Source organism: Octopus sinensis, linkage group LG9 (genome assembly GCF_006345805.1).
Source record: "Octopus sinensis linkage group LG9, ASM634580v1, whole genome shotgun sequence".
NCBI lineage: Eukaryota > Metazoa > Mollusca > Cephalopoda > Octopoda > Octopodidae > Octopus > Octopus sinensis.
The window spans coordinates 17052555-17068155 of NC_043005.1; the positions used below are offsets into that span (position 1 = coordinate 17052555).

At 37.1% G+C, this 15601-nt stretch overlaps 1 protein-coding gene across 1 annotated transcript in view; it reads left to right on the forward strand.

The window, feature by feature from the left end:
• LOC115215643 (bifunctional peptidase and arginyl-hydroxylase JMJD5) overlaps nucleotides 1–10322 on the forward strand; it is a 32426-nt gene extending 22104 nt beyond the window's left edge. The window contains exons 7-10 of the mRNA XM_029784893.2: nucleotides 22–91; nucleotides 3960–4025; nucleotides 6168–6239; nucleotides 9593–10322. Coding sequence (XP_029640753.1) covers nucleotides 22–91; nucleotides 3960–4025; nucleotides 6168–6239; nucleotides 9593–9685 — 301 coding nt within the window. The 3' untranslated portion in view covers nucleotides 9686–10322. The remainder of the gene's footprint in view (nucleotides 1–21; nucleotides 92–3959; nucleotides 4026–6167; nucleotides 6240–9592) is intronic.
• The last annotated feature ends 5279 nt before the right edge of the window (nucleotides 10323–15601 follow it).

The window sequence follows — 15601 nt, forward strand, 5'->3', positions numbered from 1 at the left end:
TATTATGTTAATTTCTTTCAGGGATAGAATGTTTTATATAGCCGAGTCAAAAGACATTGAACTGGATGATTTGAAACTTATTCTGTTTGGGGTAAGTTACACCATGAAGTCTACATTAATTAATTAATGTGTGTGTGTGTGTGTGTGTGCATGCAAACAAGCAAGGTAATATTTCCCAATAGGTAAAGCTGTTTTTCACATAAAAGGTACAAAATGAACAACACTGCTTGTATGATGGTGATTGTCATTTACAAACATCATGTGATGTCAAGGCAAGGATACACAAACACACACACACACTATGTATATATATGTATTCTTCTGTTCTTTTACTTGTTTCAGTCATTTGACTGACCATACTGGAGTACCACCTTTTGTCAAACAAATTGACCTTAGGTCTCTTTTACCGAACCGCTAAGTTACATGGTCGTAAACACATCGACATCGGTTGTCAAGCAATGTTGGGGGGGGGGGGCAAACACAGACACACAAGCATATATATATTTATATATATATATATTATATATATATATATATATATATACACATATATATATGATGGGCTTCTTTCAATTTCCATCTACCAAATCCACTTACAAGGCTTTGGTCATCCCAAGGCTATAGAAGAAGACACCTGCCGAAGGTGCCATGCAGTGGGACTGAACTCAGGACCATGTGGTTGGTAAGCAAGCTACTTACCACACAGCCACTCCTGCGCCTATCTATCTATCTATATATATATATATATATATATATATATATATATATAATATGATGGGCTTCTTTTTAGTTTCTGTCTACCAAATTCTCTCACAATGTTTTGGTTGACCTGAGGTTCATTAAGCCAGAGTTTAATCCAGATTCCAAGATAGTGACTCAGAGAGTGCAAAATTCTATCCCTTAATAGAATGCCAACCTGTCACAGGTTCAGTCCCCAGCTGCTTCTGGTTCTCATTGTCAGTTGACTAGATGAGAGCAACAGGTAATGCAGTGCTTTGTTCAGAAAAAAAAAAAAAACTGCAGACAGACCAGCCAGCCTAAAAAATCTGACCCATGAACTTACAATCAGGAGTCCAACACCCTAACCACTGAGCCATGTACTTTTACTCACATATACACATATATATTTATGTCATGTTTACTGGCAGCACTTTGTGTGAGAGAAGACCCATTCTCCTGTCTCAGCATGGCAGAACAATTCTTAAAATTGTTATGTATATGTATTTTTGTATATATGCAAGCACATTGCTCTGTGGTTAGAGTAATGGGCTCTCAATCATGAGGTAGTGAGTTTAATTCCTGGACTGAGCTGCGTGTTGTGTTCTTGAGCAAGACACTTTATTTTCACGTTGCTCCATGTCACTCAGCTGTAGAAATAGGTTGTGACGTCACTGGTGCCAAACCGTAATGGCATTTGCCTTTCTGTAGGATAACATCTGTGGCATGGAGAGGGGAGGCTGGTATGCATGGGTGGTTGCTGGTCTTCCATAAACAACCTCACATGGACTTGTGCCTTGGAGGGGAACTTTCTGGGAGCAATCCCATGGTCATTCATGACCGAAGAGGATCTTTATATATATGCAGGCTTGTATTACTAGGTATACATGTGTGTGTGTATATGTGGATACATTCAGGCATGCGTATGTACCTACCTACTATCAAAACTACATCATTGGCCACTTGATAGCCTCTTACACCCCTTTATCATTCACCCTTCTATTTCTCATTCTTTACATCACATCCCTATCACTCATTTGCCTGTTAACCATATCCTTGTCACTCATAAGTCTTTTACCCATTCCTTTATCGTTTTTGCTCCCTGCATCCTCATCCTTATTGCTCAATCACTCCCTTCCTCTTCTCAGTGCTTACCATACTATGTTACCAGTGTGGCTAAAGATAGAAGTGGACCTCTTTTCTGCTCATCATATACTGCACTCTTTCATCCATGTCTTCTATTTGCCTGTCTTCTACTTGCCACACAATCTTTCACCCATGTCTATTGCTTATCTCTCAATCACTCTCCCCTCATCTCAATTCTATGCTTCACTGAGGACAGCAGTGGATCTCTTCTGAATGCCAGACATTACACTTCCGGTGTAACTAAAGAAGCCACTGGATCTATTCTGACTCTGTCCCAAACACTTTATGCCTGCCACTAATACAGACCCCATCTACTTTCCATTCTCTTGCCAGCATTCTCAACACCCAACATCCATCTCATAACCTATGTAAAGGTGGTCCCATGGGATCCCTTGTGCTCAGTTCACTTCTCATTCACCTCCCTCCCCTGTACTCCCTGTTGTCACCCCATGTCACTCTGATTGCTAGCATACCCTTGCTCCTTCTTGCCAATACTATCTAGGCCTCTGTCTTAGCTCTATCTCCTGGGTCACATAGATTTCTGTGACCCCCTGCCGTATTGGTCATATTGTGTTACTTTGAATATTTGTATATTTGTGCCCATCTCAGAGTACAGAATACTCCTGTTGCTCCACCCCTTATCACATATCCCTCTCATTGCTGTCATCTGTGCCTCCATCATTCATGATTCTTACCCTCTAAAGTGGCCAGTGAGTTTGCAAAAACGTAAGATAATGAGATCCTTTTAGTCATGTCAAGGACATGGATACTTCTCTAGCGGTAGTAACCTAAGCCTGAGGAGTTAGATTCACTGATGAGCTTACAAAACTTTAAGTTCATGGAGCTGAATCAAACTGTTATTAAATACTAATATATGTACTTTACTGAATGTGTAGAGTGCCTTTTCTTTCGTTTGTCCACTCATATATATATATATATTATATATATATATATATATATATATATATGTCTGTGGTGTGTGTGTGTATGTATATATATATATATATATATATATATATATATATATATATATATATATGTCTGTGTGTGTGTGTGTATGTATATATATATATATATATGTTTGACCCTTCTGTCCGGCATTAGTCGCCATGATAGATCGTTAGCCACTACACACATTTTTTTTCTCTCCCTGTTTTTTCTGTGTCCCTTTCTGTAGAAGAGTGTAGGCTCAAAACGTAAAAGACTTTTTCTATTCCTGAGCATTATACTAATACATCTGTTTGTTTTGTACACCACCTGTCTTCGTCTTTTGTTTTTTTCATAAACTCTCCCTCATGATAGATCGTTAGCTCCTACATGTTTCTCTCCTTGTTTTTTTTCTGTGTATCTTTTTGTCGAAGAGCGTAGGCTCGAAATGTAAAAGACTTGTTCTATTTCTATTCCTGAGTGCCATACTAATACATTTGTTTGTTTGTACTCCACCTGTCTTCATCTTTTGTTTATTTTCGTAAACCTTCCCTTTATATATATATATATATATATTTACATACACACATATATACAGACGTATCTGTTTCTCCAGAATCAGACCTCATAGTTATTTGTAGTCACATAACTACAAATGACGTTTGGCAAAAGTACTCATCGCTTTGTGATGGCCATGGAAGGATGGAATGATGATGATGATGTGTACAGTGATGGATTCGAGGGTTTCATTTAATTATGACTTGATTTCTTAATTTCACTGGAGTATAAATATCTATGAAGGTGATATTAAAAAAATATAATAATTAATTCAGTTTAATTAAAAACATGGGTAAGCAATGCATTGTAAGCCAAACTATAATTTACAAAATATTTATCTGCGTGCAAGGTATGCATGGCCCCCTCCAATCCCTTTTTTTTTCATTAATTATGTTTTCCCTGTTGGTTCACTGCATTTACAGTGACAAAAGTAACAAGGGATTGTCTATATGCTATGGGTGGAACAAATACCACCCAGAGTGTTTTTATTCAAATGCATGTTTTTCAGTTTCATCCTCCATGTTTACATGTTTTGTTGATGTACTTCGTCAAAAAATAAACATGCTCACAGATACACAATTAACAAGCAGCAATCCTTCTTAATGTTCCAGGAGAAATTCGGTGAAGAGCTGGAGCAGATGAACGCCGGTTATGGATATGTAGCCCAAGTAAAGAAGGTAAGACGTTTATCTTCAGATGCCACAGACATGCATCAGTATTGTCATCCTCCTCCCTCCCTCCTCCTCCTCCTCCTCCTCCTCCTCATCATCATCATCATCATTTTTTTCATCATCATTATTTTCATCATCATCATTTTCGTCGTCATCATCATCATCATCATCATTTTTTCATCATCATTATTTTCATCATCATCATTTTCGTCGTCATCATCATCATCATCATCATTTTTTCATCATCATTATTTTCATCATCATTTTCATCATCATCATCATCATCATTTTCATCATTTTCATCATCATCATCATTTTCCTCATTGTCATCATCAGCATCATCATCATTTTCATCATCATCATCATCATTTTCATCATTGTCATCATCAGCATCATTTTCATTGTCGTCATCAATAATAATAGTAATGATTGCTTAAAACTTTGGTGCAAGGCCAGCAGTTTCAAAGGAAGGGCCAAGTTGATTACATCAACCCCCAATTGCTACTTATTTCATTGATCTCAACAGATGAATGGCAAAGTCAACCTTGGCAGCTTTTGAACTCAAAGCACAAAGACAGAAGAAAGGCCTCTAAGCATTTCTTTCAGCACAGTAAATATTCTGCCACTTAAAGAAAAATAATAAGTATACTCTTTTACTCTTTTATTTGTTTAGTCATTTGACTGCGGCCATGCTGGAGCACCGCCTTTAGTTGAGCAAATTGACCCTAGGAGTCCAATGCTCTAACCACTGAACCATGTGCCTTTTGTTACCAACAACGGTAACAACCCACTGAACTTTGCCTAGTTGGTTCTAATTCTAGCAACTATGCTTTCAGGCTGCACCAGGCCAGATCTGACTGGCCTGGTGCAGCCTTCGAGCTTGCCAGACCCCAGTTGAACCGTCCAACCCATGCTAGCATGGAAAGCGGACGTTAAACGATGATGATGATGATGATGATGCTTTCAGAGCATCCTCCACCACTGCTACCCCTTGGGCATTGCAAGAAATCTATTTCCTGTATGTTCTTTGTGTTTATTGTTTCTGCACATCTGCCACACACAAAGACTACTTTTTCTATTAGCCTTGCTCTGATTCCACTTATGTGTCCATAGCTTGTACTGAGTACACAGTATGGAATATCTACCTACTCCTTTTCTATATATTTAGCAGGGTCATTTTCCAGAAGGGATTAGTAATTTTTCTGCTTTCCTACTTGCTAGTACTTTTGTTGTTTCTATGTTATTTGATATTAAATGACATTTGACTTTAAATGATCATGATGATGATCATCATTATCGTTTAACGTCCATTTTCCATGCTGGCATGGGTTGGACGGTTCGATTGGGGTCTGGGAAGTCAGGAGGCTGTACCATGCCCCAATCTGATCTGGCAGTGTTTCTACGGCTGGATGCTCTTCCTAATGCCAATCACTCCAAGAGTGTAGTGGGCGCTTTTTACATGCCACCGTGGCAGGGGCTAGAGGAACTGGGATCGACCATGATCGGATGGTGCTTTTTACGTGCCACTGGCACAGAAGCCAGTCAAAGTGGCACTGGCATCAGCCACATTCGGATGGTGCTTTTTACATGCTACCGGCATGGGGCTCACAACTACAGTTTCCATTTGATTTGATTTTAATATTGCTGTTGATGTTGATTTACTTGACTCCTGGCATAAAATGATTTTTGACATGAAATGATATTTTGACATTAAATGTTTGTTGACAATAAAATGTATTTGACAAATGATATTTGACATGAAATGTCATTTGATGTTAAATAACATTTGACATTAAATTCTATTGGCTTTAAAAGATATTGGCATAAAATGATTTTTGACATGAAATGATATTTCGGCATTAAATGTAATTGACAAATGATATTTGACATGAAACGGTATTTGACATTGAATGTCATTTGATGTTAAATGGTATTTGACAATAGATAATATTCAAAATTAAAACATCATTTTATGATAGAAAAGGAAAACCCTTCCACTGACATCTACAATGAGTCTTGTCTCAAATTGCTGCTTAATTTCAATAACATTGAAATCACAGAAGTTTAGTCATAAAAGTAATATAACGAAGTTGAGAGCAATATTACAATGTTGTTAAGTCTATTTTTTTCTGTCTTTTCTTGTGCCAGTTATTTCAAAAATTTGATTTGGATGGAGATTTGAAGATCACTGAAGAAGAACTGAATTCTCTACCGGATGTGGTATGTGTCTTTTAACTACATATGTTTCAGTTTATATTTAGAGTAGGCACTTGTATACCGAGGGAGTTTCTGAATTTGCTTCCAAATGCAGGAGTTGATGTCTCATCAGGCAAGAAAGCAACTCTGTAAGGTGTTGCTTTCTTAAGGTGACAAGCTGGCAGAAACAGCATGCCAGGCGAAATGCTTAGCGGTATTTCGTCTGCTGCTATGTTCTGAGTTCAAATTCCGCTGAGGTCGACTTTGCCTTTCATCCTTTCGGAGTCGATAAATAAAGTACCAGTTACGCACTGGAGTCGATATAATCAAGTTAATCCATTTGTCTGTCCTTGTTTGTCCCCTTTGTGTGTAGCCCCTTGGGGGCAGTAAAGAGATAAGAAAGCAACTCTAGATGTTTCAGCTCCTTTCACTGTTACACCAAAGCTGCCTGGTGCCACCCACTGATGTTGGTGATAAGACTCCTACACAATAGCCTGAGCTTTGTTGAGTCAGAAGTTGGGATTCTGGGCCTGATGTTTCAATCATCCTCAATGCTTGTTCTTGCTGCATCACTCATCCCTCTCTTCAACAGGGTGAAATGGAATGCTTTCTAGTGGCTTTTAACAATTTTCTGGCAACATCTTTTCCTCCCCTTTGCAGATTGTCCAAGATTCCTGAGCATTGAATGAACCATCATCATCATCATCATCCTCGTTTAATGCCCGTTTTCCATGCTAGCAAGGGTTGGACGGTTCAACCAGGAGGCTGCACCAGGCTTCAGTCTGATCTGGCAGTGTTTCTACAGCTGGATGCCTTTCCTAACGCCAACCACTCCATGAGTGTAGTGGGTGCTTTTTATGTGCCACCGGCATGGAAGCCAGTTAAGGCGGCACTGGCATTGGCCACATTTGGATGGTGCTTTTTATGTGCCACTGGCACAGGTATCACAATTACAATTTCCATTTGATTTTTATTTTGATGTTGATGTACTTGACTCAATAGGTCTCCCCAAGCACAACAGGTTGCCCTACGAACCTTGGTTCCAACAAATTCTTTAACACCCAGCTCTGTATTTTACTAACCCTTTTTGTATTTCTTTCACAAACTAAGTTATTTATCAGTGTTTTACTACCACCATTTCCTACTTCCAACATGTCCAAGTCCGAAATAGTTAGTCATCACTATTTCTGTTGTAGTCTTTATTTTGTAGGAAGCTTAAATCATTCTTTTCAATGATTTAATAATCAGTATGAAACCATGTTATTATTTTGTGTCTCAAGAAGTGGTTTACCTAAGGCGGCGAGCTAGCAGAAACGTTAGCATGCTGGGCGAAATGCTTAATGGTGTTTCGTCTGCCACTACGTTCTGAGTTCAAATTCCACCGAGGTCGACTTTGCCTTTCATCCTTTCGAGGTTGATTAAATAAGTACCAGTTACGCACTGGGGGCGATATAATCAACTTAATCCATTTGTCTGTCCTTGTTTGTCCCCTCTGTGTGTAGCCCCTTGTGGGCAGTAAAGAAATAAGAAGTGGTTTACCTTGTTATATGGATATTATTCATAGAAAAAATACAAATACATTCACACACACAATATATGGATGTACATAGCAACATGTATATAGGTCGTAGAAGTACACATATAAGTACATACTAGCACACAGATAGCTACATACTAAAGTAGCTTACACAGCTATTTAGTAATACATGTAGAGCATTCTAAAGTTTCTACCAAGCGTAAATAGTAAGTATTGATGACTGTAGTAGATATATTGGTAGCTAGAATAGACATACTGGTGGTTATAAATAAAAGTTAGTTATTCTTCACTGTAGTGGGGCTGTTAACTTTGGTGTCATTGGTGCGTTAACTATGTTGCGTTAACTGTTGTGTGACTGTGTTAACTAATAGCGTTGGTATGTTAACTGTAGTGTGATTGGTTTGTTAACTGTTGTGTTAACTATGGTATGATTGGTTTCTGAACTGTGGTATGACTAAAAAAAAAATAAATGCACCCTTTTAAAGCCTAGCCAGGCTCATGGGCCCAGTTTTCCGGTTTCTATGGCGTATGTGTTCCCCAGCTGGATGGGATACCAGTCCATCACAGCATTACTCATTTTTGCCAGCTGCGTGGACTGGAGCAACGTGAAATGAAGTGTTTTGCTCAAGAATACAACGCGTTGCCTGGTCCAGGAATCGAAACCACAATCTTACGATCATGATGCTGACACCCTAACCACTAAGCCACGCGCCTCCACGTGGTATGACTAGTGTGTTAAATGTGATGAAATTGGTTTGTTAACTGGTATGAATGAGGCACTGTCTTCTGTGTTATTGGCGTGTTAACCTTTGTGTATCTTAACTGCTGTGTGATTGATCTGTTAATTAATATATTTTCTGATGAGACTGCTCAGCTCTCTGTCAACGATGCCCAGAGTAACTCCCAGGCCATCATGGCTTGTACCCACAACAAACTCTCTGTAGAAATCTGATGCTATTTTCCTGCTGACAGCATTGTCTAACTGGTGGTGTGCTGTGAGAGCCAGGCAGTTCTTGTATGATTAGCACATTAACTGCTGTGTTATAAGTTTGTCAACTAGTGTGTTATACCATACTAACATGTGTATAATTAACTGATGTGTAAACTCTTGGATTTGGTTGGTGGTAATTATAAATTGTTCTTCTAATTGTTGGTTAATGTGTTGACTTGGTGTTGTGCGATTATTAATGCAGTTCTATATTTAAGAGATGAGGAATTATGTACATTATTTACATTTGATGGATATTTGTCCTACGCCATACGTCCACTGGCATATGGCGTAGTGGTTAAGAGCGCGGGCTACTAACCTCAACATTCCGAGTTTGATTCCAAGCAGTGACCTGAATAATAATAGTAATAATAATAATAATTATAATAATAATAATCATCATCATCATCATCATTATCATTTAGCGTCTGCTTTCCATGCTAGCATGGGTTGGACGGTTCAACTGGGGTCTGTGAAGCCAGAAGGCTGCATCAGGCCCAGTCTGATCTGGCAGTGTTTCTACAGCTGGATGCCCTTCTTAAATAATAATAATAATAATGACATCGAAAAATACCTTAGGAATGAGAACCCAGGTTTGAAATTTCCCCAAGACACCTGATGAAGGCTGGAGGGTATATCAGCTGAAACGTTATTAACAACAAACAAGATGAGGACAAATATCCATCAAATGTAAATAATGTAAATAATGTTCTTCTAATTGTTAGCTAATGTGTTGATTTGTTGGTGTTGTGTGATTATTAATGATTTAATTGGAAGATATCGACTAATGTGTCTGTTGATTCTCCTTCTCCTTGCTTTCTGACTTTCTATATTTCCTCTCTTTTATTTCAGACATGGGAAGAGTGTATGGATCTTGTCATTGACCTCGGCCATCTCTTAGAGGCTATCAAAAAAGCATCAAAAACGTCACATGAAGAATTATGAATGGTCTGTCTGCTAGTGACTAACTTGAGGTGGAAATGTTCTAAAATCTCACTTGCTGCATTATGGGGAATTCATCACAAAATATTTATGGGTAAAACAAACCTTTCATGGACTTCATCCCAAAACATTCAGATATTTAATGTCTCAACCCTCATCTATCAGAATTTCTGTGTAAGGGAAAAGCAAAAGAAATATGCAGCTCAGCCCGATGATAAATTCATATCTTGGATAAAAATTTTAAATTTAAATTTTTATGAAAAAAAATTGGGGTTTTCTCTTTAAATTTTTCAGAAGTGGGTGTTTGACCCTTTATTTATTTATTTATATTTTTAATTACCTACTGATGAGAGGAAAGCAGTGCCCACGGCCCTTTACAGGGATTCGAGTGGAGGGACAGAGTGTATCTTCAAATCAGAGATCTGGTCTGAATGCTTGCTGTAGCATGGCCTCTGTTAAAGGCACCCATGGACTAGGTGGTGATGTTAACCTGGACATCAGTTGTGTCTGTGACCATGTATGTTCCTTCATCTAAACTTCATCATTATCACAAACCCTTTTTTTTTTGAATGGTGGCTTGGCAAAAATAATTTTGCACATATACTTTTTGTAAAAAGAACAATAAACACATTAAAACTTCTTTCAAGTTTCCTTTTGCACCTGATACAATGTGTGTGTACAGACATACACAGATATGTTTGTTTGTGCTTATATATATATGCATTATATATGTGTTTGTGTGTATGTATGTATATATATGTGTGTGTGTGTGTGTGTATATATGTGTATATATATATATTTATATATATATATATATATATACGAAAAATATGATGAATGAAAAAATTAAACTGAATTGCCTATTTAATAAGATGAGATAATGTTTGATTCTTAAGAAAATAAATAAAACCCTAACTTTAAATCAAATAAAATTTAATCATAATACTTAGATATAATGTATAATCATATTTTATTATTTAGTATGACTAGAATATATCTACTTATTTATATATACTATAAGATAATATTTAATTAACTTCTAATTTAAGATATTTTAGTTTCTTAATAAAAATCTATAGCATAATAAATATTAGATGGTATTATTCTAAACTTTTAATCTTAAATTAGAAACTCAAGTTTAAGAATAATAATAGTATAATCAATATATATTAATTGTATTATAATTATATAAATAATAAAAAATTAGATTTTTACTGATTTTACTTATTTCAAAATATTTAAAAAATATTTTAAAATTATATGTTGAGTAATTTAGTATAGGCAAGTGTGTGACACTTGTGGAGACCTGTTGAGGCAAGTGTGTGACACTTGTGAAGACCTGTTGAGGCAAGTGAAAATCAAATCAAACCAAATCAAAATAGATGAACATCAATGGAATTTGTATCTTTGTGGTTCCAGTACGGGTGGCACACAAGAAAACCATCCGAACGTGGCCGTAGCCAGTACCGCCGCATCGACTGGCCTCCGTGCTGTGGGCACAACAACACACCATCTGATCGTGGCCGTTCGCCAGCCTCATCTGGCACCTGTGTCGGTGGCACATAAAAACACCATCCGAAGACCCGGCGACGTAGTCAGTCCACCTGTGCATACCTTCCTACTTATGACACTTGTGAAGACCTGTTGAGGCAAGTGTGTGACACTTGTGTAGACCTGTTGAGGCAAGTGAAATCAATCAAATCAAATCAAGACCTGTTGAGCAAGTGAAAATCAAATCAAATCAATCAATCAAAATAGATGAACATCAATGGAATTTGTATCTTTGTGGTACCAGTACCGTTGGCACACAAGAAAACCATCCGAATGTGGCCGTAGCCAGTACCGCATCGACTGGCCTCCGTGCTGTGGGCACGTAACAAACACCATCCGATCGTGGCCGTTCGCCAGCCTCATCTGGCACCTGTGTCGGTGGCACATAAAAACACATCCGAAGACCCGCAAGACTAGTCAGGCCATAACCCGTGGCCCCTACCTGGGACGTAGTCAGTCCACCTGTGCATACCTTCCTTCTTGTGACACTTGTGAAGACCTGTTGAGGCAAGTGAAAATCAAATCAAATCAAAACAAATCAAAATAGATGAACATCAATGGAATTTGTATCTTTGTGGTACCAGTGCCGGTGGCACACAAGAAAATCATCCGAACGTGGCCGTAGCCAGTACCGCATAGACTGGCCTCCGTGCTTTGGGGACGTAACAAACACCATCCGATCGTGGCCGTCCGCCAGCCTCATCTGGCACCTGTGTCGGTGGCACATAAAAACACCATCCGAGCGTGGCCGTCTGCCAGCCTCGTCTGGCACCTGTGTCGGTGGCACATAAAAACACCATCCGAGCGTGGCCGTTCGCCAGCCTCGTCTGGCACCTGTGTCGGTGGCACATAAAATCACCCACTACACTCTCGGAGTGGTTGGCGTTAGGAAGGGCATCCAGCTGTAGAAACACTGCCAGATCTGACTGGCCTGGTGCAGCCTTCGGGCTCCCCAGACCCCAGTTGAACCGTCCAACCCATGCTAGCATGGAAAACGGACGCTAAATGATGATGATGATGATGATGACCTAGAAATTCATTATTTATCAAAGTTAACAAAAATAAATTAAATTAACCAGAAAGAAAAAAATTTTTTAACTATTCCCATCATGCATTCACTTCTGGCTTCTTTTAAATGGTAATAAGAATTATCTCCCCTGCAAAGTAGCTCTCTGGTAGCCATGCTTAATTCATAAGAGAGAAAATTATCATACAGGTAAGTTAACATTTCTTTTTCCTGCTTTTATTCCACATTTCTGTTCATTATTTACTAAAGTAAAATTATTCCAACAACTTCTAGTTATATAATTTTAGTTTGTCATGTCTTAATATACAATGTAAATAGCAAAATAAGTTCATATAAGATAGACATGAAGATTGGCAATATACTTGTTTTAATATTGTATTGTATTTAGAGACATTCTATTTCAGCAATATTGAGGAATATGTTGTCATGAAACGTGCGTAGTCTAGATAATGTAAAGTATATGATTTGTAATAAGAATTGAAGGTATTAATTTTGATAATTTGGCATAAGAATTGTAGGTATTAATTTTAATATTTAGTCCTATATGTACATATTGCGGATAATGTCATTCAATGATGATTGAGTTGCTTGAGGGTGATTCTGTCTCTTAAACCTATATATATATAATCAAAAATTGTGAAGCATGACTGTCACCACCACTACATGAACCTGAAGATTGCAGAATTTAATGCATGAAAGTACTAGTTCAATCAAAATGAACATTTAACATTCTACTATTTTATTTTATTCTATTATATTATATTATCTTATAATATATCATTATAAGATTGTAAATAAAACGTGAAAATCAGACAAGGTTGGAATTCCTTTTATTAATATATTCTTCTATACACAATCACACACACCCATATATATATATATATATCTATATATCTCTTATTATAAAAGGCAGATTTTATCTGCCTCCCTTTGTCAGTTATAGAAATCTACAATATAGGATTTCTTCAATTACAATTTACCTAGCATTTTTAAGAGTAGAATGCATCGGGTTCTGCCAGGTCCAGTTTTTAAAATTTAAACTCCAATTAAGCAAAATTTACAGAAAACTCACATTCTGGTGTGTATGTCAAATGCTTTTCTTAGTCTGGTTTACAGCACACGCAAACGCACACACACAGTGTGCAACCAATAAAGTGAAACTAGATGTAATATTTGTTTCTGTCTATCACGCTGATAGATACATGAGTAAAATGTATGGCAAGCTAACAGATAAGAGTGAGTGAAAATGTTCTTGGAAGAGAGTAAATAGCGACAGAGTGATTTGAGGAAGACTAAACTGAAAGTATGAAACAGTGTTTATGTATAAACAGACGACACTTATATAAACCCTTTCGTTACCAAACCGCCTGAATTTACCTATTCATATTTAAATGAGAATATCAGAGTAAATCTCTTTAGTACATTCGTGAAAACACGTATTATACTTCGTAAACACTTCAAATACAGTTTTGTACAAAAATCGAAGTGTAATTTTAATTCCGTGAATTATGGGAGATTTTTTTCCGAAATTTGTTCCTATTGTGTTTTCAAAATTTGTAATTCTGACAAAAAATGGATACGAATTTCATTATATCAAGCAGTGAGTCAGAATTCGAAGGATTTTCTACTGAAGACCTTCATAAATCTAACTCTATGACTGAAAAAAAAAGCATCTTTATATAAGAGTGAAGTTGTGTGTCTGTCTCCTACAATTTAGATTCGTAACTACTCCCACATTTTGCAGTGCAGTTTAACCAAAAGCGGGTATCTTATAGTCGTGATTCATATCGAGCCCTTCTGGGTATTAGCGCGCGTCTACGATGAGTCTACGATTTAAAAAAAATTTACCATCATATTTTTCCATTTTAATGCATTTTTTCGCTTTTATATAAGGGAAGTAACTCTCTAAAAATATCTACGATGTGTCAACGATTAAAAAAAAAAATTTACCTTAATTTTTTTTCAATTTTTAATGCATTTTTTTGCTATTTTTTGGCTATAACTCTCTAAAAATGCTTATATAGTTATTTCCCTTACAACCCGAGCAACGCCGGGCGATACTGCTAGTATATGTATATAATACAGTAATTCATTTTAGTACTACTAAATTGAACTTCTCTCTCCTGTGGACTCAGAAATAACTCCCCTAGTATTAATATTAAATATATATATGTATAATCTGTATATATATATATATGTATGTATATGTATAATCTGTATATATATATATATGTATGTATATGTATAATCTGTATATATATATGGATATATATGTATGTATATATATATGTGGATATATATACGTTAAACAATGATGATGATGATGATGTGTATGGATATGTATGTATATAATATATATATATGGTGAGAAATTTACATCCTATCACATGGTTCCACATTCACTGCTTGCCACTTTGGGCAAGTGACAGCCTCAGGCTGACCAATGCCTTATGAGATTTGGTAGAAGGATACTGAAAGAAGCCCTTAAAATTTTCACAGATTCATTCTACAAAACTGTTAAGTTGCATAGTATTGAGTCGAACTGTTATTCTTTTTTACTCTAGGCACAAGGCCCAAAATTTTGGGGGAGGGGGCCAGTTAATTAGATTGACTCCAGTATGCAACTGGTACTTAATTTATCGACCCCCAAAAGGATGAAAGGCAAAGTTGACCTTGGTGGAATTTGAACTCAGAGCATAAAGACAGACGTAATACCGCTAAGCATTTCGCCCATCGTGCTAATGTATCAGCCATCTCACCACCTTGATCTTGGGATATATTTATTTCTTTATTGCTCACAGAGGGGACAAATCAGGTCAGACAAAGGGATTAAGTCGATTGCATCAACCCCAGTGCGTAACTGGTACTTATTTAATCGACCCTGAAAGGATGAAAAGCAAAGTCGACCTCAGCGGAATTTGAACGCAGAATGTAATAGCAGACAAAATACCACTAAGCATTTCGCCCAGTTCGCTGCCTGTATCATACAATGAGCTTGCTGACTTCCCCAGGTTCTCCACTGTAGATCCTGTCATTTTATATAGATCTTTACATACCTTGTACTTAACCCTTTCGTTACCAACCCGGCCTAAACTGGCTCTGGCCCTCTAGTATTAATGTCTTGTTTTCATAAGTTTTTCATTAAAATCTTCCTCCAAACCTTAGTTGCAATTTATGTTCCTAACACTAGCTTAATGATAAGTAAGTTATTTTACTAAATTCTTTATTATATTTAAAATAATTGAATGAAACACAGAGCATCTCAAAATAAATACAGTAACGAAAGGGTTAAACTCTTAATATCCTCCTTTCTCAGTAGCAGCAAGCCACAGAACCCTCAG